This window comes from Tamandua tetradactyla, chromosome 20, assembly GCF_023851605.1.
Source record: "Tamandua tetradactyla isolate mTamTet1 chromosome 20, mTamTet1.pri, whole genome shotgun sequence".
Classification (NCBI taxonomy): Eukaryota; Metazoa; Chordata; class Mammalia; order Pilosa; family Myrmecophagidae; genus Tamandua; species Tamandua tetradactyla.
The window spans coordinates 2,033,889-2,056,144 of record NC_135346.1 but is presented as its reverse complement, the minus strand read 5'-3'; the positions used below and the strand labels follow the sequence as shown (position 1 = coordinate 2,056,144).

At 54.7% G+C, this 22,256-nt stretch overlaps 1 protein-coding gene across 1 annotated transcript in view; it reads right to left on the bottom strand.

Moving 5' to 3' along the window:
- Positions 1 to 22,256, bottom strand: part of ADAMTS2 (ADAM metallopeptidase with thrombospondin type 1 motif 2) — a 208,832-nt gene that overhangs the window by 60,693 nt on the left and 125,883 nt on the right. The window contains exon 6 of the mRNA XM_077138156.1: positions 19,680 to 19,763. Coding sequence (XP_076994271.1) covers positions 19,680 to 19,763 — 84 coding nt within the window. The remainder of the gene's footprint in view (positions 1 to 19,679; positions 19,764 to 22,256) is intronic.

Sequence of the window (22,256 nt, the reverse complement as noted above, 5' to 3'; positions counted from 1 at the left end):
ACAGGGAATACACAGAAAGCGAACAGGAAATCCACTGGGTTGTCTTCAGACATTGGAAAGTGGGGCTGTTTCCTCGGCCTCACCACCTCCTCCACAACCTTGAGGGATGCAGAGGAAGGCAGTGGGCGCCCCTCGTGTGTCCAGGCCTGCCTCCCATAGCAGCATCCAGCCAGAATGATGCCCCAGGGTCGGTCCTGGGCAGCAGAGGTAAAGCCGGAGGCAGGGGCCAGGCCAGACCGGGGCAGGGGGGATCAGGAAAGCCCTGGAGAAGCAGGAAGGCAAGACAGGTGTGCAGACCAGCGAGGCAGGTGTGCAGGCCAGCGAGGCACGTGTGCAGGCCAGCGAGGCAGGTGTGCAGGCCAGCGAGGCAGGTGTGCAGGCCAGCGGGGCAGGTGTGCAGGCCAGCGAGGCAGGTGTGCAGAGCAGCGAGGCAGGTGTGCAGGCCAGCGAGGCAGCTGTGCAGGTCAGCGAGGCAGCTGTGCAGGTCAGCGGGGCAGGTGTGCAGACCAGCGGGGCAGGTGTGCAGGCCAGCGGGGCAGGTGTGCAGACCAGCGAGGCAGGTGTGCAGGCCAGCGAGGCACGTGTGCAGGCCAGCGAGGCACGTGTGCAGGCCAGTGGGGCAGGTGTGCAGGCCAGAGAGGCACGTGTGCAGGCCAGCGAGGCACGTGTGCAGGCCAGCGAGGCAGCTGTGCAGGCCAGCGAGGCACGTGTGCAGGCCAGCGAGGCAGCTGTGCAGACCAGCGGGGCAGGTGTGCAGACCTGTGAAGCAGGTGTGCAGACCAGCGAGGCAGGTGTGCAGGCCAGCGAGGCAGGTGGGCAGGCCAGCGAGGCAGGTGCGCTGAAGGAAGATAAGCCTATCTTAACTGTCCCGGTGCTGCAGGGTCAGGGCTCAGGGAAATGGTCCCTAGTGTGATGAAAGAGGTGGACAGCAATACGGCGGGGCAAGGGCTTAGCGAGCCAGGGAATCCCCCCTCCACTAAAGGGGGCAACAGCGCTCAGCGCCAGCCCACCATCCGCATGCAACAATGAAGACCTGGGGTTGCCAGGCTGGATTTCCTGGGGCCAAGCTTTAAATCTGGACTTTTAAAGAAATCCACCTAATACTAAACATTGACTCAAATTGAAATAAATTATGTGGCCCAAACAAAACATATCTAAGGCCAAATTCAACTCCCCTGCCCCTGTGCCCCTCCTCCACTTCCTTCCAGCCTGGACCCAACCCCAGGCCCTGGGCTCCCCTGAGTTCAGCCCGGCTTCCCCCCACTCTCCTGGCAGCCACAGCGCACTCGCTGCCGCGGTGGGATAATTTATTGAAATATTGATTTGTGTTTTTGCTCTTGCTTTGTTTTTCCATCGTCCATTCCAAGAAGGCAGGCTGCCATCTGTGTTCGCCAGCCCAAAGGGGCGTGTTGCAGAGAACAAGCTCTCTGGGAGCTTCTTCCTGGCTGGTGGGTTCGGCAGAGATGCCACCAGGTACCTCCAAGGGAGAGGGGCAGAGAACCGGGCCTGGAGCGGCACGGCAGAGGCAAGAAGCTGGGCCCTAGGCAAGACCTCAGAAAACAACGGCCGCCTGCTGGTTCCCGGGAGCGGGTCCTGGTTGGGGGGCACCCCCAGAAGTCAAAGAGGAGAGTCTGTCGGGGCTCACGGAGGCATCAGGGCACAGCCCTTCATCGGGATCTTGTCTTAAAAAATGTGGGATTTCTTTGTGCTTCCTTTTTCTCTGCCCATCGCCAAACTTGTTCACGGTTCTGGCTTATCTCATATGGGTGCTATGCTGGTTAAAACTGTGACGCACCCTGCACAAACCATGCTCTTTTAATCGAATCTTGTGGGTGCAGGTTTACTGCTGGGTGGGGCCTTTTGGTTTGTTTTTTTTTCCATGGAGAATCGGCCCACCCAACTGCGAGCAGGACATTTTGATTTGGTTGTTTCCATGGAGACGCGACTCTGCCCATTCAAGGTGGGTTTCAGTGTGCTTACTGGAGTCCTTAAGAGGGAGATATTCTGGAGAAAGCACAGACACTTGGAGACAAAAAAAAAAAACAAACGATGCAGGAGACTCTAAACTGAGAGAAGAAGTCAAGTTTGCCATGGAGAAGCTAAGAAAGGACCCTGGAAGCAGAGCTGGGACCAGGAGACACAAGCCACGGACCTTCCCAGCAGATGGAGGCGCCCCAGACGCCAGCGGCCTTTTTCCAGAGCAGGTGCCCTCCCGTGGTGCCTAAGGTGGGCATTTTCACGGCCTTAGAACTGTAAATTTGTAACCTAGTAAATCCTCTTTGTAAAAACCAACCATTTCTGGTGTACTGTATTCTGGCAGCTTTAGCACACCGGAACCAGTTCAGAGGAACCGAAGGACGCGGCGTCTTTGTGAGGGATATCACAGACCTGGAACAGGCCATCGCCCTGACCTCAGCAACCCCGGCCTCCTTCTGTGGGCAGGTCGCAGACACACCGCGCAGCATCCTCCGGCCCTCCGCTGCCCCCACTTCCTTTTCCATCGTGTGCCTCTCCACACACGAGGGAGACATGAAGTCTCATGGACAGGCCATGCCAGACCTCAAACCCAGAAATCAGGACAAGCCACCCCAAATGCTTATCAGAACAGGAATTCTCAGAGGCAAGACGCATCACCCAGAGGTGGATAAAAACCACACTCAAGACACAGTCTAGGGGGGTGTCTGGGGCTGCCACGTCTGCACCCCACTTGGGAGCAGTTTTGTCCACCCCAGGAGCCCAGCCGTGAAGGGATTTCTTCTCCTGCTGTTTGAGCCTCTTTGTGCTGTGTACGTGATAAGGAGATTTTCCCTTTCTGGGTCTATTTCGTACAACAAAGGGGCTGTTTGCGGAAAGCTTCTGTTCCCATGACACTGTCTCAGCAACTTGCTCCACACTCATCTCTGCTGGATCTGAAGCATTTAACAGGGTGGGAGGTCCCAGAGGCCAGCTGGCCTCCAGGGCTCTGGTCAGCCCACAGACAGTGGACTTCGTGCCCAGGGGCAGAGGTCAGCAGGAGGGAGGGCGGATGGAAGGGGGCAGGGTGACGGCTGAGATGGATGGGTCATGGTGAGTGCAATGCCCCGGAGCAGAGCCAGGCAGGCGGTGGAGATAGGTAAGGGGGTCTCAGGGCTGGGGTGGGGCGGAGGCTGGAGGCAGAGGCGGCATCTGGGTCTATTGCCCTGGCGGTAGGTGGCAATGAAGCCTACAGAGGGGCCGGCAGGGCAGGTCTGCAGGGGAGGCCCACAGCTCAGCAGGACAAGGGGGGATGTTGCAACGCCCAAGGGTCACAGCCATGGCAGTCGTCTCTCCTGCCCAGGCTGCTCACTTGGCAACACTGCTTTTGGGGATCACTCCTGTTTCCCATGGGGGCAGGCTCGGCGGGCAATCCGGCTGGGTGCCCGGCTCCAGGCCAGCCGAAGGAGGTCTGGGACCCAAGTCAGGCCAGGAGCAGAAATTCAGAAGTCCTGAGAACCGACTTGAGCGGGTTCACCTGGTGGCCCCCAAAGAGAACGCCCACTAGTTCCTCCTTCTGATACCCACACTTTCCTCGACCTGCTCCCTGCGCTTTGTGGAATGTGCCCTGCAGCCTTCCCAGAAATCCACCTTCTGCCCGGGTAAGCCAGGCATGTATCTAAGGATTCATCACAGGCGCAGATGCCCATGGGCAGAATTTCCGGGACAGCTGGGGACAGGTCAGGGGCCAGAAGAGAAGTACAGGCAGGAGTCTGAGGGCTCCGTGTGGACAGAACAACCTCAGCTGACTGAACTGAGAAGAGGCTGGCCCTTCACGATGGGTCCCCTGCTCCCCAGGTCACCCCTTCACACAGCACATGAGCTACGGCTCTCAGAGTGCAGGGGAGACTCAGACCTTTCCTCAATTCTCATCTCTCCTTCAGAAGTAAAGAAACACAAGAGAGGTTGGGAGAGGCACCATTGCAATTTGGAAGGATTTTTATACCCAGCTCTCTTGGTTCCTGTGCGGACCGCCAGCCCTGAACACTCATCTCAGTGTCTGCAGCGCTCAGGAAAATCCTTTGGCATGACTCCACCTGTCCTGGGGGGGGTGGAATAACTCCACCTGTCCTGGGGGGGAGGGGGTGGAATGACTCCACCTGTCCTGGGGGGGTGGGGGGGTTGGAGACCAGTGGACCATGATCTTCCCGAGAGAGTGGCACTCCTGGGGTCAGCAAAGGGCGGTGGCTGCACAACCAGCTGTGGACCTCACAGGCCAGCTGACTCTGTCCCCCAGAGTGACCTGCCGAGATTTTTCTGAGCTAACTTCAGTGTTGCACGGGGCCGACGCCATCTTTAACAGCAGACTGGGCATTTCCTTAGGCCAAGGCTGGGTGGTAGCTGCTGGGTCCTTTCCCCGAGTAGCTGAGGACTCTCCACAGTGAGAACAGCTTCTCAAGCTCCCAGCCTCAGCTGGAGAGCCCCAGGATGGCCAGGACCTAAGAAGCCTGCAGTTTGGGGGTCCCTGGGCCCAGCCCGGGGAGCAGGGAGGGTCTCAAGTCGACCGGTATGCCCCTCCCCACTTATCAGCTCAAAGCATGGTCACACGTGGGCTCTCCACAGATGCTCCCTGGCCTTCTGGGGGAGCCCCAGGACTGGTGGGCCAGACCCCAGCGCATGGGCTCTGCCATCCCCAATCCCACCTGGGCAGGGCCCAGGCTGGCCAGGGTGGGTCCTTCCGTGTTGCCCTCTGCCCAGTGGGCCCCCGTCCTGGATTTGTGCAGGAGGAGCCCAGCCACACTGCCATCCTCCCCTGCATGGGTGCCCACCTAGCTCTGCCCTGAGCCTGTCCTCTCTGTGCTGGCTCACGGGCCTGCCCAGACCCCAGCCCTCGGGTCCAAGAACCTGCTTGCAGGGCCCAGGGACCCGACTGGGGGGTAGAGAAGGCAGGTCCAGACGCCCGAGGGGAGCGAAGGTTCCGCAGCCCCTTGCTTTGGGGTCTGGGGAGTTGCTTTGCTGAATTTTTCCCACAGGGTCAGGACAAGGGTGAGGGCGGGTCCCAGAACCTCAAGCCCACCCTGTAGGGCCCTGGGGGACCCCACTGGGGCCCTCAGCGAACAGCCCGTGCTTACGGGGGCCAGGGAGCTTGGGGGGGCCGAGGCAAGAAGGGTGAGAAGGGGAGTGTGTCCCTCTCCACGCCCCGAGGCCCCCGTGCCAGTTTAAAACTGTTGTGTAACCCAGAAAAGCCACGTGCCTAACCTGGGTGGGACCATTTTTATTGTTTCCATGGAGATGTGACCCACCCACTTGTGGGTGGGACCTTTAGGTGCTTTCCATGGAGAGGGGTCTCCACCCATTCAAGGTGGGGTTGCTTCCTGGGGCCCTTTAAATGGGAACCATGGTGGAAAACCAGGGCCAGGCAGCCAGAGACCTTTGCAAATGCAGAAAGAAAACGCCCCTGGGGGAGCTGTCTGAAAGGAGAAGCCGGGAGAGAAAACCAGCAGATGTGGCCAGTACCTTCCCAGCTGAGAGAGAAACCCAAACGTCACTGCCCCTTCCTTGAGTCAAGGTGCTTTTCCCTGGATGCCTTGGTTTGGACATTTTTATGGCCTTAGAACTATAAACTTGTAACTTAATAAATCCCTCTACAAAAGCCAACCCATTTCTGTACGTTGCATTCTGGCAGCATTTAGCAACTAAAACAGCCCCCACACGTCCTGCCCTGGCCTCAGGGCCCCTGGCTCCGCCCACGAGTCTGGCCCCTGAGTCCCACCTGACCATATCCTCCCTGAGGACAGGGTTAATGTCATACCGATCTCGGTCCCACGGCCGCCCAACGCGTGTGCACGCAGCATCTGTCCATTCATCCGTTCTCCCTGTATGTATCGAGCCCTCCCAGGGTCAGTCCCCAAGCCCCAGCACTCAGCCGGGCGCAGCAGTGGCCCTGCCTGCCTGGGCGCACATCTGTCGGACGAATGAACAAAGAGCATGCACACTCGGGAGCCAGGCCGTGGGGGGCAGGACGGAAGGCGTGGGAATGTGCCCGGGAGCGCGGAGGCGGCAGGGAAGGGGGGCCGGGTTCAGGAGTCCCCTGCAGGTGCTGCCTGGGCCGGCCGTCAGCATGTCACTGCGGGCAGGCAGGGGACACTCCTCGCCTAGCTCCGCCCCAGCCCACAGATTCTCACCTCCAGGCGAGGGAAGCGACGGCCCGCCCCAGCCCCACGGCTGGAAAACCCACCTCTTGGCAAGCGGAGGGAAGGAAAACAAGGGTGGGAGTCCCTGAGGCGGTCACCAGGTGGCACTGCTGCCCCAAGGATGGCGGCTGAGGCCCTGACCGCCACTCCGGCTGGCAGGGACGGGCAGATCTGCTGCACACACGCGTGCACACCTCCAAACTCGAGGCTCAGTGCAGCCGCCGCCAGGTGACAGGTGCGGCTCACCTCGGCAGCACAGGTGAGCTGGAATCCGCAGCCCGCGCCCAGCCCTTCTCTGCTCCGGGTTGGGGCCGGCAGCCTTGCCCTGGCCTTCTGCTCCACTCTCCCCACCTGCCGGCCACCGCTCTGTCTCAAACCCTCCCTGGCCCACATGCACAGACGAACAGGTGTGAGGGCGTGGCACGGGGGTCAGCCAGGCAGAGGGGGCGTTTGGAGCAGGGTAATTCCTGTGGTGTGCTGGAGGAAGTCCAGCAGCATTCCTGGTCTCACCAGCCAGAAACCAGTACAGCCCCTCCCCCCCACCCAGTTATGTGGTGTTGCCAAATGTCCCCTGGGGTCAAAACTGAACACCTCCCAATAGGGGAGAGCCCCCCGGAGAGCAAGCGGGAAGGAAACAAGTTCAAGCCCCCTCAGCTTGTCGAAACAGCAGTATTTTCCCAGAGCAACGGGCCCTGCTGCTGTGTGCCCTTGGGTTCATCCCTCAACCTCTCTGATAACACTACCCCACAGGTACAGGGAGGAAATGCACACACAGGGATGCTGACAGGCTACATGGGGCAGCTTGCAGTTATTCCCTGTATTAGTTTGCAAATGCTGCTGGAATGCAAAATACCTGAAATGGAATGTCTTTAAAAAGGCAATTTATTAAGTTATAAGTTTACAGTTCTGTGACAGTAACAGTAGTTAGAGTCAGTTGTCAACTTGGCCAGGTGAAGGCACCTAGTTCTATTGCTGTGGACATGAGCCAAAGGTCCGTGAACCTCATCTGTTGCTCATTACAACTGCAGTCTGCTAGGAGGCGTGCCTGCTGCAATGAATGATGTCTGATTGAATTGGCTGGTGCTTAAATGAGAGATTGCAGCGTAGCACAGCCCAAGCAGCTCGGTATTCCTCATCTCAGCACTCGCAGCTCAGCCCAGGCCTTTGGAGATGCAGAAAGAAGTCACCCCGGGGAAAGTTGTTGGAACCCAGGGGCCTGGAGAGAAGACCAGCAGAGACCATCCTGTGCCTTCCACGTAAGAAAGAACCTCAGTGGAAAGTTAGCTGCCTTTCCTCTGAAGAACCAACAAAATAAATCCCCTTTTATTAAAAGCCAATCCGTCGCTGGTGTGTCACATTCCGGCAGCTAGCAAACTAGAACAAGTTCCAAGGCCATAAAAACATCCAAACTAAGGCATCCAAAGAAAAACACCCTAACTCAGGGAAGGCCGATGTCTGTCACATGGGAAGGCACGTGGTGGCATCTGCTGGTCCTTGTTCCTGGTTCCGTTGCTTCCAGCTTCTGGTGCCAGTGGCTTCCTCTCAAGCGTCTGTGGGCCTCACTCAGCTCCTCAGGACACAGCTCTGGGTTCTGGCTCATCAGCATCTCATGGGAAGGCACATGACGACGTCTGCTGGGCTCTGCATCTCCAAACGTCCGTGTCTAGGCGTCTGCTCTCTCTGTCGGCTCTCCAAGCACCTCCACATGTCTGCGTCTCTGTCGGCTCTGAAGCAGCTGTGTTTTCTCTAAAATGTCTCCCTTTTTAAAGGACTCCAGTAAACTAGTCAAGACCCACCTTGAATGGGTAGAGTCACATCTCCATGGAAACAATTTAACCGAAGTTTTCTACCCTAACACTGAATAGGGATTGAATAACGCAGTTTTTCTGGGGTACACAGCACTTTCAACCACCCCTTTAGGGCTCGTGGTCACTGTGTGTCGGTGCTGGAGTGCACAGACATCACCTGACGGGGAGCCACGGCTCCGTGAAGTTAAGTGACTTGTGCTTCCACGACAAGACTCTGCACTCCCAAAGGTGAGCTGCGTCCAGCCTTCCCAGAGGCGCCCCGCTGCCGGGCAGCAGGTCCTGCCGGGCCCCACCCAGACTCACCCGCGAGGGAGCCGCCGGGGGCCAGGGGCAGGGGGTCCCCAGGGCAGCGTCCAGCCCCACGCCTCCTCACCCTCCCCTGCACTTTGGGATCTGCGTCACATGGAGGGCTGCGCCATGCTCAGGCCAGGGAGCTGTATCTGACGGGGGGCCTGGCCTCCTGGGTCCATTCCAGGCCTGCGGCCCCAGACCCTCTCTCCCCGGCCTTGCCACCCTGCTTGCCTTGCTCGGAAGGCTGCCCACACTGGCGTCCAGCCGCCCATCCCCCAGCCATGAAGGGGAAACGGAGGCTCAGGGCAGGTGTCAATGGACCTAAGACATTCCAACTGTCCTGCCTTGGACACCGAGCTCCCCGCCCGGCCCTTTTCTCTTGGCGCCCTCCAGGAGGCTCGATCGGACCCCTCTTTGGCCTGAGGCTGAAGGCCCGCCGGGCATGCAGGGCCCGAGGCCCGGCCCTCCACGCCCTCCTCTGATGACCCCCAAACCCTCGACTTCCATTTGCTTTCATCTCTATCATCCTCGGAAATATTTAAAATGAGAACAATTCGGTAGCTTTGGTGCCTTCTTAAAAAAATCAATTGAAACCCGGTTGCTATGCAACCCTCAAGACGTGCCGGTGCTCTGCTCCCGGGCTGGTTGCATGTCGTATAAAATAAGATCATCTCTCTCCTCCTGCTATTTTTTTTTTTTTTAAGAAATGGAGAAAAATGTTGTTTTGGGAAAACTTGAGCTAACTCGGAGGCTTCTCATAAGCAGGAAGACAAACAACGTGTCATCCGCACAAGTGCTACCCATTGTATCCCGGCCCTGGCCTGGGAGGTCTGCAGACAGGCCACGGGGGACAGAACGGGGGCAGCTGGTCCATTTCGGTCACAACTTGGAATGTACAGCAAGAGCTGAGTACCTGGGCCACTTTCTATCCCAAGTCCGGGTCACAGCCCGGCCTTGGAGGGTACAGAGCCCAGCCCTCCTCTCTTTGCAGGAATCCCAGCTCCAGCTGCCTTTGCCACACTTACATTCTCCCAGGGACGGGGACCTCACTCCTTGACAGCAAACCAGGGGTTCCTTAGAGAGCAACTCACCTGGATTCAGGGTCCCCTACTTACAATGCAAACACCCTGTCTCCGCAGCGTGTCATCTTCTCAGTCTGATCACTCCGTTTGTTGTGACACCTCCCTTCCTGCTGCAGCCCCCTCCTGCGAACTGGGTCTGCACTGGCCTGCATCTACCGAAGGTCCCAACGTGGGGACGCCGCAGCCCATCCTCGAGCCGACATGCAGACTGTTCGGCCTCGCTCAGGCCTGGAGGCTGCCCAGCAGGTGCCCGGGCTCCGTGCAGGGGCGAACAGCCCTCCCGGGTGCTGCCCCCAGCCCTCCCCACCAGGTCCACAGGGACGGCGGAGGGCACCTGAGGCCCACGAGCGGGTCACTCCCCCTCTGGGGCGGGACGCCAGCTCCACTCAGCTTCCGGACGTAGGCAGGGTGGGGCAGGCAGGAGAAGGCACCAGAGCCTGGGGTGGGCTTTGTGATTCCCCTCAGGGCAGATACAAGTCAGGAGCGAACCCGGGGCATGGCCAAGGAGATCGGTCCACCCTCGACTGGGTCTCAGGAGTGGGAGACAGACATGAATGCGGGAATGTTCCAGAACCCGGGGCATGGCCAAGAAGGCTGGCCCGCCCTTGACTGGGTCCTCACAGGTGAGGCCGAAACGAGCGGGGTGGGGGGGAGCCCCTCCCCAGCAGGAAGCCCCTGGCCGCCTCTCCCTCCCCCCGCCCGCCCTGGATCCTCAGGAGCCATCGCAGGTGGGTCTCCCTTCCCGTCCCCTCCCCCACCCCCTTCCCAGCAGGAAGACGGGAGACAGGTTGCCTCTGGTCTGGGGGTGCCGCCACAGCCGGGGACCCTGGGCCCGGCCCGGGACAGGAAGCCAGCACCCACGGGGAAAGACCCCAGGCCCCCCGAGCAGCTCCAGCAGAGACGAGGGGCGACGTGGAAGTGCGTTCTCTCATATAATCGAGAAATCACGCTGAGCACGACAGAGCCCAGTGGCACCCACCGGAGACCGCTCTCCAGGGTGGACGGCTCGGACTCAACCGTTTCTATGTACTTCAAGATGTAAACTGATTTTTTCACAATGAAAAATGCACACTTTTGGGTTATTACAGATGTATCAGGAGACATCTCAGACTATGGTGGACTAAGAATTAAAAAGTATTGGTAGAGTCCTTTGAGTGTCTGAAGGGTGGCAAATATATATAATGCGTGTAAGTGATGGTTAAACTTTCCCATCTGGAAAACTCTGGGTTCTCTCTCAACCGCTGGGGACTCCCCCCAAAATATGCCAAGCCCTTGGTTTTGAGACTTGCCCTTAGGAAACTTATTTCCGCAGTGGAGAAGCTGAGACTACCCATGACGAAGCGTAAGAGCTGATTCCAGGAAGCCTCTTTGCTGCTCAGACGTCACCTCCCCCTCTCTCTCTCTCTCTCAGCCCAACTTCGCAAGGAGAATCGATGCAAGGCGTCCCTACATGGGACGTGACTCCCAGGGACGAGCCTGGCCCTGGCACCGCAGGACCAACAGCACCTTCTGGACCAACAGCAAGGAAAGGATGTAATAAAATGGGGCCTCCGCAGTGAAGAGAGATCAGTGGAGCCAAGAGGCGGTTCTGAGGCTGCTCCCACACCAGCTGCATAGACAGAGCCTGTCGCCGTGGTTCCTAAACCCCAACCAACAGCACTCCTGTGGACTCCCGAGAACACCCAGGCTCTACAAAGTTTTCGGGCACAAAGTTTGCTTTCCTGGAAGGTCAGATAAATCCTGAAATCCAGAGGGACCAGCCTCTCCAGGATTATCAGTCACGCCCACCCCCGTCCTTTAGTGTCAACACCTCTTCCCAACACGAAAAAGTCAGGACGGGCATTGCCTAAAGACCCCTATAGATTGGGAGAAGGATCAAAGGAGAAGGAGGAGTATAACAGAGAAAGTAGGATTTAACAAACAAGTGCAGCTGCTGAGTCACTGTGTTAATATTCCTTCCAGCCTCCTGTGTTCTGGAGCAGCTAGAAGGAAAAATCTGGGATGGTGGAACAGTCACCCATAAAACTCTGGGATCTGTTCTGTAGCTGCCTGTTGAAGTGTGCTTTGAAAATTATTGCTTTTTTCTTTCTTTGCTCTGAATATATATTATATTTTACAATTAAACATTTTTTTTTAATGTAGTAAAGGACAGAGAAGAAAATAAAGAAGCATTAGCCTACTGCTCAGAGACAAATACTTTTAGCATTGGATATACTTCTCCCAGTCTGGTCTGCATGTATATTTGCAAGCAAAATGGAAAGAATCCTGAATGTTTATATCCTGCTTTAGAAAAAAAAAACAAACAAACGAACAAAAAACCACCTGAACTTGCCCCTATAACCATTTTTCAATACGAATAACTAGCTTTGAAATGTGATTTATCGGTGGCCGGTATCCTACGGCATGGATGCATCCTAATTTATTTAACCAGATGCTGATGGCTGAGCAATCGAGGTTGATCCCAGGTGTTTACACTTAGAAATAAGGTCGCAGCACTCAGCTTGTTCCTGAAACTCTGTCTACAGCTCTGGTAATTACTTTGGGGTCGAGTCATGGAAACAAATGGCCAAGGCTAAAGGGATGAATTTTCTGAGGTCAGTGATATATCTCGTCACATTTCTTTCTAGAAGCATGTACAAGTTCCTACGCATACCAGAAAAGGGTGCTTGTGCCCCAAGGTGGCAGTGAAGCCCTCTTCTTAATCTATATTATTTTTAACATTTTTATTGTGCGCTATATATACAAAAAAGCAATAAATTTTCAAGGGACATTGTAACAAGTAGTTATAGAACAGATTTCAGAGTTTGGTGTGCGTTACAGTTCCACAATCTCAGGTTCTCCCTTCCAGCTGCTCCAAGACACTGGAGACTAAAAGAAATATCAGCATCATGGCTCAGCAGTCACACTCTTTTGTTAAATTCTATCTTCTCTGTTATAACTCCTCCTTCTCCCTAGTAAAACTGGCGTATTATTTTATTTCTTCAGTTAATAACGAAGTTAGATATTACACACACACATACACTTTTTGGGGGTTGGGGGCATTTGTGTGTTTGCTTCTGTCAACTATTTCCATTTTCAGTTTTATTTTCCTTTCTGATTTGTAGCACTCTTCATCTTTTCAGATATCCTCGTCATATTGCAAAGGTTGCTCCTGTTTGTGATTTGCCTTTTAATTTGTGTCTTGGACAGATAGAAGTTTCTATTTTAAGTATGCAAATCTATCTCTCTTCCCCTTTGCAACTCCTTCTATGGGATTTATGCTTGGAGAGCCCTTGTCAGCCACTATTTTCTTCTTGATTTGTACAGTTTAACTGGTTGAATATTTTATTTATCATGCGATATATTTAATTTACTATATATTAAATTCATATTTACCATAAACCTACCACACTTAGTAAACACTCCATTTACATTAATTCCATATTAAAGTACTTGTACGAGGAGTTTTCAGAGCTCTGTATTTTATTTCACTGATCCGTAAATGCATATGCAAATACAACATGATTTTAATTACTCTAGCTCTACAACTTGTTTGAAGTCCCTTTTTATTTGTTTGACTTTCAAGGCTTTCCCAGACATTCATGGTTGTTTATGATTCTCGAGAAACCTTAAAATCATTTCACCAAATATTCAATTATTAATGTGGGAAAAATCAACGTTCCCTTATGGGAATCAACAGTCTTCCCATAAGGAATAGCATGTGTCTCTTCATTTCCTTTTACTTTTTTCCTATACTGACAAGGTGCAGTTTTCCTCCTACAAACCCTGAGTCTGTTTCGCCAGGCCCATTCTGGGTATTTTCTATTTTTGGTTACTATCATAAAAAGAACTTTGTTCTCTGCATTATCACCACTGCCAGGCATTGTTGGTTCACACAGAAATTACTGACTTTTGTATGATGAACTTTTATTTATCGGTGCCACTAAACTCCTTTATTAACTATAAAAGTTGTACAAGAGATACTTCGGGAGTTTCGTGGCACACAATCATCAGCAAACAAACTTTTGTCCACTCTCTTCCAATATTTGTTTCCTGCCACCCAACCTTGCCTAGCACGTCCTGAATCTTAGAAACCAGGTCCTAGGATGTCACTTTCCTCCAGTTCTACCGTGCCTGCTCTGAGGACTTGCCAACACGGGCTCTGCAAAATGCTGGGAAGGGTTTCCCTCAAGAAACCGTTTTAAGAAACTATGCATACGGTCTCCTTGGCTTGGAGGCCTGCCAGGCACATGTCCATAGGGAAATTGCTGAGTGCCTGCCCAAGCCAAAAAGAAAACAGGGAAATCGCTGAGAAATCTTGTCAGAATATCTGCTTTACTTTGTTTTTCCAGCATTTCCTAGATTTACTGGACTGTGGAATTCCTCTATTAACAGTTACACAGAACACTTAAGTAAATGTGTTTCTTTCTCCACCTTCCAATACAATTTTGGTTCTCACGTTACTATCTGGTTTTCTCAGATTTTTACAAACCTGGAGCTACCCTCTCAGCCTCTGTGCAGCCGACTGCAAACCCCCTGCCTCAGGCCCCCAGAGAGGGAAGCTCCTCGGGGATCCTTCTAAGCTGCCCCTCCCCGTACACGCCACAGAAGCCAAGGAGGCATCTCAGCACCTTCCCCGTACCTGTGCCAACGAGTCTTATCTCCTACCTCCTGCTCTGCACCCCTCCCTGGGCTCTGGAGCCTCACACCAGCTTTCTCCTGGACTTCTCCACGTGGAGAAGGGACCACAGACCCAGTGTGTCTCAAATGAACTCATCTTTATATTTTTATATAGGGAGTCTTCCTCCCTATAAACCTGGTTTCCTCCTCTTCTCTCCATCTCAGGGAAAAGCATCTTCATCCACCCAGCTGCCCAAGGCAGAGACTGAGATCTTTCCACCTAAGTCCATTTAACTTCCACGACTCCTTAATTTGGCCTCCTAAACTTCCCTTTCTCTGCCTCCTTTCTCCATCCCTCCCCGGCCACTGGTCCTTCCAGCTCAGTGTGCACCCCAGAGCCCAGAATCTTCTCAGAAATGCAAACCAGATCACACCCCTTGTGCCCATTTGGAAGTACTATGTACCCCAGAAAAGCCATGTTCTATTAATCATGATTCGATTTTATAGGGTGGAGCCTTTTGATTAGATTGTTTTCATGGAGATTAACCCAATCAATTGTGGGTGTGGCCTTTTGATTAGATGGAGATGTGACTCCACCCATTCCAGGTGGGTCTTGATTAGCTTACTGGAGTCCTTAAAAAGGGAAACATTTTGGAGAGAGCCACAATCGACAGAGACACGGATGTTTGGAGATGCAGAGCCCAGCAGACATCACCATGTGCCTTCCCATGAGATGCTGACAAGCCAGAACCCAGAGCTGTGTCCTGAGGAGCTGAGTGAGGCCCACAGACGCTTAGAGAGGAAGCCACTGGCATCAGAAGCTGGAAGCAACGGAACCAGGAACAAGGATCAGCAGACGCCACCACGTGCCTTCCCACGTGACAGACATCGGCCCTTCTTGAGTCAAGATATCTTTCTCCAGATGCTTTAGTTTGGACATTTTTATGGCTTTGGAACTGTAGACTTGTAACTTAATAAATTGTCTTTATAAAGCCAGCCCATTTCTGGTATTATTGCATTCTGGCAGCATTAGCAAACCGAAACACCCCTGTTCTGCAGAAAGCGGCCCAACAGCTCCCCCTGCCTTTGGGGGAGCCCCAAACTGCTTGTGAGGCTTGTAGAATCCCCTGGGATCTGCTCCTTCTGGGGCTTGTAGAATCCCCTGGGATCTGCTCCTTCTGGCTTCCTGAGCATCGACTGACCCTCCATGCTTCCCTCCAATCAGATTCCACCGCGTTTTGCTCCTCCAGCCCATCTGCTTTCTCCCCCCTTCCAGCCTCTGAACGCAGAGCATTCTTTCCCTGACTCCTTCCCCCTTTCACTCACTTCATGTGGCTCACTGGAACCCATCTTTCGTTCTCAGCTGAAATGTCGCCTTCTCCACTGGCTTTCCCTGGCCTTAGATAAGGATCAGGCTTTCCCACGTTTCCCCATCGAAGCCCTTGAGCTGCTCTATCATAATTATTTACTTGCATGTATCTCCCCTTCAAAAAGTGATCCCGAGAGGAAGGGGCCCAGGCCTGCCAAAATCGCTAGCACCCGGGACATCATGACACACGGGAAGCCCTTTGAGAAGTATTTGCTAGACGAAGAGTTTTGTCACTGGGCAAAACGATGTGATGAATGATGGCCAGATTTTCTGATTTTAAACAATCTCCACATTCCTAAATTTGCCTTAGTGGAAGTTTCTCTTTATGGCTTACTGAGTTAAACTCTTAACGCCTTAGGATTTTCACATCTATTTTTAGATGTAAGAGAGGACTGTACTTTGCTTGGGTAGCTTGCCTTTGGCAGTTTTGAGTGCAATGATCATATTGGCAACAAAAGATGAACTGGGTGAATTTCAATTCGCATACGTATGTTATACACTGAAATAGTCTACGCAGCATGATCTTTGCTTAATAATTCCTTGCAAACGAACAGAATGCAAGAATGCGTAGGCAAAAACAGATTACCTGACTCTATAGTTAGAGTAAATTTTAAGGTAAATGAAAATTGCGCAGAACTTGAGTTTCCGCCACAGTTATGGGACTCGCAGTATAGTCTATTTTTATTTAAATCTGCTCTGAAATATTTCCATTCTTCCAGGAAATCCTCAATTTCACCAGGATCTTCCTGACACAAGGTTCCGCAAATTATTGCTGCCAGGTTTTGCCTTTCTCCTGCAAATATCCTCAGCGTACTCATACAGTCTTCCTACCCAACAGCCTCGGCCGAGTTTAAAGAACAAGAGGGGAAGCTTCTCCCACTGAACCACCAAGACTGTGAAGGTGACACCTCTGGGGCCAAACAAGACCTCAGAGCTCTACCAGCACTGAGCTCTACCCAATCCCCAAATTTTCTCTTTAATCAGTTTGGGGGAGCAGCCAGGGAGGAGAGAGCCAGCTGCCACCTGGTGCACAGGTCAGTCAGTGGCTTCTCTGCCCTTCCTACCCGCGGGACCCACTTCTTCCCAGCAGTAGAAAGGATGTCCCCACTCACACTCCTGCGGTACAGAGGACCCTGCTGGGAGCTGCGGGGTGGCCTCAGGCCAGGGAAGGGAGTGGTGAGAAGGGTTGAAAGGACTCAGCCTGGGGAAGGGGGAGAAAAGATGAGAGGAGAGGAGAAAGAGGCCTCCACAACAGGCTCCATGGAGGTCAGAGAGGAGCGTCTGCCATGGGACATTCCAAATCCCCCGAGGATGAGGCACAGGGATGGGGCTGCTGGGCTAGGTGCTGCACCCAAGCATGTCCCACCCCACATCTGGGAGGTCTGGTCCATCCCCACAAGCTTTTGACTAAGAGCTCACTGAAGCCTCCTGCGGCTGTGCTCGCTTGCACACCCACCCCTCCTCTGGTGGTCACGGCTGTGCTCGCTTGCACACCCACCCCTCCTCTGGTGGTCACGGCTGTGCTCGCTTGCACATCCACCCCTCCTCTGGTGGTCACGGCTGTGCTCGCTTGCACACCCACCCCTCCTCTGGTGGTCACGGCTGTGCTCGCTTGCACATCCACCCCTCCTCTGGTGGTCACGGCTGTGCTCGCTTGCACATCCACCCCTCCTCCTGCGGCTGTGCTCGCTTGCACATCCACCCCTCCTCCTGCGGCTGTGCTCGCTTGCACATCCACCCTCCTCTGGTGGTCACGGCTGTGCTCGCTTGCACACCCACCCTCCTCTGGTGGTCACCACTGGCATCCCAGGTAGTGAAGACATGGAGAAGCCTCCTGGAGGAGACAGCTCAACTCCACGGACAGCTGTTTCATCAACCTCTAGCTTGCTGGTTATTGTGAAGGCATTTCAAAGATGGGTTTGCCTCTACAATAAATTGATTGCATCTACAATCAACAAGGGAGACTGCTCTCAGCAACGTGGGAGTCTCCTCATCTAATCGCTTGGAGAGATCCTAAAAGCCAAAACTGAGAGTTTCAGAGGTGAGAAGAGGCATTCAGACTGAATGTCATCATTGGCTCTTGCCGGAATTTCCAGCCAGCCAGGTTGCCCTGGGATATCTGGACTGAGGACTTCAGCTTCACCTTTCCCAGAGGTTCCAGTTTGCAGCCTGCCCCATGGCGTTTGGACTTGCCAGCTCCCATGGCTACATAAGCCAACTACTTAGAGTAACTTCGTCTCTCTATATAACAGGTTCTACATATTCTCATTTTATATTTATAGTTTTCCTGGAGAACCCTGGCTAATACAGCCTCCTAATGTGACTGATTGCCCCGAATCCTTTCTCTTCCACTGGGATAGGCCACCTGGTCTTTCTAATTTTTTACTTGTGTTTCCTGTCTTTTATTCTAGATTAAATATGCCAGAGATTTTTTCCCAAGGCTCTTTTATTGATTGATTCTACCATTTCCTTCCATTTTCTAATTTACCAATTACTGCTTTTTTTCCTGAACAGTTCCCCCATTTTTGCTTCTGATAGTTTTCTATTCTTGTTGTTGAAATTTTTCTAACTTATTGAGTTGAATAGAGGGTTAGCCTGTTTTTATTCTGTCATGTGTAATCAAGGAAAGCACGTGATTTCCATGCAAACTTGTCTCTGACTATAGCTTTAGGCAATTCATAGGTTTTGAAATGTAACATGCTCGTTTTCATTATTCCAAATAGTCTACAATTGCAATTCTAATCATTTCATTCTTAGCTTTTTTCAATCTCCAAATGGATTGGAATTTTTAGGTTTATATATTTCCCCTCAGGTTTTAGAACACTGGCTTAGAGGACATGGTTTTTGTTGTACGAAGTTCACGGAAATTCTCTTCATGGCCTAAAATGCTTTTGTGATTTTTAAGTGTCCTGTGAGTCCACACAAAAAAAGGTGCATCTTCTTTCAGTAGAGCAAGAAAAAAATATAATTAACTAATTTAGCTTGATTTGTTATGTTGCTCAAAACCTCTATGCCTTTTAAAATTTAACCTGTTAAAGGCCTCGAAAAACATGTTATTGAAGACGCCCAAAATTGCTTTTGCCACTTTCTCCTTTGTTTCAATGATTTGCTTCGCATTTTATGTTCTCTTTGGGGGACATAAAGACCCAGCTGACTTTCCCACGTGGCTGCCTTCAGCCGGGAGCGCGTTCACGGCCCCTCTCCCCTGACCCTTCCTGCCATGGGAGCCCTGCGCAGCCACCACATTCCTTCTAAGTGGTTTGCAGTTCGATTCTGCCTGGGGGGACTGAGACCCTCTGGCGTTTGGTGGAGTTTAGCAAATCCTTTACCTAGCTTCCCGCCTGCTGTATCTGATCCAGCTACAAGGTGATTTTCTGCGCTTCAGACCACAGAATCTAGAATTAGATTTCCAGAGTGGGAAGTCCCAACTCCTCAGGAGCCAAGTGGCACGGGCTGCTTACCTCCACCTTGCCTGAATCACTGTAAGCCTTTTTACCTGGGAACTGGGGACAGCCATGGCACCCACCTCCCCATCTGCTCTGGGGGTAGATGAGTCAATTCCTGGGATGATTAATTTCATGTATCAGTCTGGCCACTTCATGGTGTCTGATTGTTTGGTCAAGCAACACTGGCCTGATGGTTACCACACGGGTCATTTCATAGATGGATCCACACGAACAACCAGATGATTGCATCTACAGCTGATTGCATCTACAGTCAACAAAGGAGCTCACCCTCAGCAATGATGAGGCAGCCTCCTCATGCACTCCGTTGGAGGTCTTAAAACAAGCTAGCCCTGAGAATTTCAGAAGTCAAAAAGAGGAATCCCTGCCTCTGAGACGGGTTTTCCTTCTGGGGATGTGAATTTTGCCTTCATGGGTGCTCCCAGCTTGTGGCCTGCCCTTCGAGTTGGGACGCACCAGACTTCAGAATCACCTCTATCAGTTTCCGGCTCGCAGTCCCCTGAGCCCCTGGGCCCTGTTTCTCTGGAGGCCCCGACTACTGCAATACCTGTAAATGCGTCCTCGGCACCTGGCCCCCTCCCTCCCTGCAGCCTCCCCCTGCACCGCGCCCTCTTTCCACCCTGACTCCACAGGCCCCTGAGTGCGGCTAGGAGTGATGAACCCAGGCTGAACCAAAGAGAGGGTGGGAAAGGCCGGGAAAGGCCGGAGGGACCAGCGACCCCCTAAACCAGAGGCAGAGGAGAGGAGGGCGCAGGCCAAAGTGCATGGAGAGGGAGGAGCTGAAGTGGGAACATGAGGTGACCCACAGGCTTCCTGTGGCCGGCGGGGAGAAGTCAGGGGTTTGGTGAAACCCCACCCTTTCAGGGGGCCGCGCCCCGCTGGAGCGCCCTGCGCTGTGGGGGTGGGCGCCGGCCGCTCACCTTCCCGTGGCTCAGGAGAATTATCCGCACCAGGACCACGTTGATGTGCGCCCCCAGGGACTCGTCGTGGTAGATCTCGTTCACCTGAAAGACACGCAGGGGGGTCAGCGGGAGCCAGGACCCTGAGCCCCGTCCCCAGGCCGCAGCCCGGTGCGCCCCCCGCACCCCCTAGTCTGTCCCAGTGGCCGCCATCAACCCGCCTCGGGATCGGCTCCTGAGTGCACCTTCCTTCCCCTCCCGGCCGCCGCCCACCCCCGGGTGCCAGCACCCAGCGACCCCCAATCCAGCCCTGGGGCTTCCCCCCCAGAGCCTGAGCTGGGATAGGTGAGTGGCCCCTGGGATCGGTGCCGTGCCCCTCCGGCAGGGACAGACGCAGCAGGGCCCCCCACTCCACCCCCCCAGCCCCAAGACCGGGGCTGTTCTCTGAGCCCCGCCACCAGGCCATGCCTTTGGCATGACACAGACGCCGTCCGCCGCACGCGTGGAGCTGGACTGGGGCTTCCTCTGTAAGCATCTCAGTTCACGTCCCTGGGCCTCCTGGGTGTCCGAGGGCCCCTGGCCCCAGAAAGCGAGTCCCGGCTCTCGCCCCCTCCACGCCCCGGCCACTGGGGTCTTCCGGAAACCCAGCGGCCCACCGGCACTCCCCAACCCTGCCCGGGCAGCCCCCCATGGCCCCCTCTGTCCTGGCCTGACCAGATCCCACCCGCCTTGCCCAAGCAGGGGAGGCGCTGGCTGAAGCTGTGGGGGTCCAGGAGAGGTCCGCCCGGTCATCCACCCCGGGGCCTGACCTACGGCCGGGGCGCCTATGGGTTACTTTATTTTAATTGAGCTGTGACCCGCCCCGCTCGAGGTGGGCCGAAATCCTCTCCTGGGGTCCTTCATGAGAGGGTAAAAGACAGAAAAAAGCCCTACAGAAGCTCGGAAATAAACCGCAGGAGCCAGGAGGAGCAGAAGGCGAAACAGAGAAACAGGCAGAAGCTCAGAGAGGGGGGCACCGAGGCAGAGGCTGAAGCAACGACGCCTGGAGCGAAGGACCAGGGGACACCACCATGTGCCTGGCCATGGGACAGAGGGCCCCAGGGTCACCGCTAACCCGTCTTCAGAGGTCTGGTCCTGTTGATGCCTTAGCTTGGACGTTTGCACAGCCTTTGAACTGCACTCGTGTTAGCTAATAAAGCCCATTGTTAGCAGCCAGCTCATTTCTTAACAAACTAAAGCAAGCGGTACATGGCTTCTAGAACCCTGTGCCCCAATCGGGCTGTGAGCTCTCCTGTCGCCTCTCTCTGTTCCCTGTTTGTATGCCCGGCACCAGGAAAGGGTGGCACCTGGCCGGCGCTCCATGGAAACACTCACGGAAAGAATAAATCCCCTCATGCCACCATGGGCTGGGGGGGCGTGGAACGGCCAGGCGCACACTGCCCACGAGCCACCCCGTGTCCTCCAGGAGCACACACGGCCGAACGGGCCCCTTGCTGCCAGGTGGGCGATGGGGACCCCTGAGGGGTGTGGCCAGTTCACACAGCCCTACCCCTCTTCTACAAAACAAGGACAACGGTCTCCCCAAGGATGGCGTGGAATTTCGTGCAATGCAGTGTAATGCTTTTGTTTCCAAGTTTTTTTTTTTACTCTTTGGTGTGCAATGCTTTCAAACCTGCAGGACAGTTACAAAAATACGAACCCCACATAGAAAACCCCTTCACCCACCAGACACCTGGACCCACCAATTTTAACATTTTGCCACACTTGCCATTTTATACCCATCTAAGTTTCTGTCACCCCACACTCTGAGCTCCAGCCTGAAGGTGGACAGTCGCGCTCCTCGGGCAGCTACCCCTGCCTGTGCGATCCCTAAGAGACGGATATTCGCTCATGCAACCACCCTGAGCGCAGTTACCAAGTTCGAGGAGCGGAACGTTGACAGTGTTACTTTCTAGCGGCAGAAGCGAGCGCGCGCGGTCGGCTCAAGAGTGCGTGGGGGGTGGGGGTGGGAGCCCTCCCCCAGGCTGTGGGCACCGCGGCCGAGGCCGCCGGGAGATGCTGTCTACACGGGCTGCGCCGCCAGTGCGGCCTAGAGCCGGACGCGTCCACCGCGCACGCTGGCAGGGATTCGGGGGCAGGAGCCAGGCGTCCCCCCAGCCTCCGGCGACCCCCAGCCCCCAGGCGCCCCCGCAGCTCTGGAGGTCGCCCCCCAGCCCCCGGCAGCTTCCCAAGAGCGCCAGGAGGGAGCCAGGCCCCTAAACCGCGACGCCCCTTCCCAGACTGGGCGTCCAACGGCAGCGTTCAGTCCGGAGCGACCCATAGCCTGTGGGGAGAGAAGGGTTAAGTCCCTGAGAGTGCTCCGTGGACCGGGAGCTGGCCCGGCCCCGCGGACCGGGTCTGGCGGAAAGGCCTGGTGTGGAAACGAGGGCGGCGGGGCAGAGGGGAGGGCCCGCGGCGGGGGCAGGGGCGGGGCGGGAACGGGCCGGCACGGAGCCGGGGCGGGCGTCACTGGCACAGCCCCTCCGACCCGCAGCAGCCGGGCGCTGGCGCAGGCAGGAGGACGCTCAAAGCATCGCACTTTCCCACCCCAACACCATT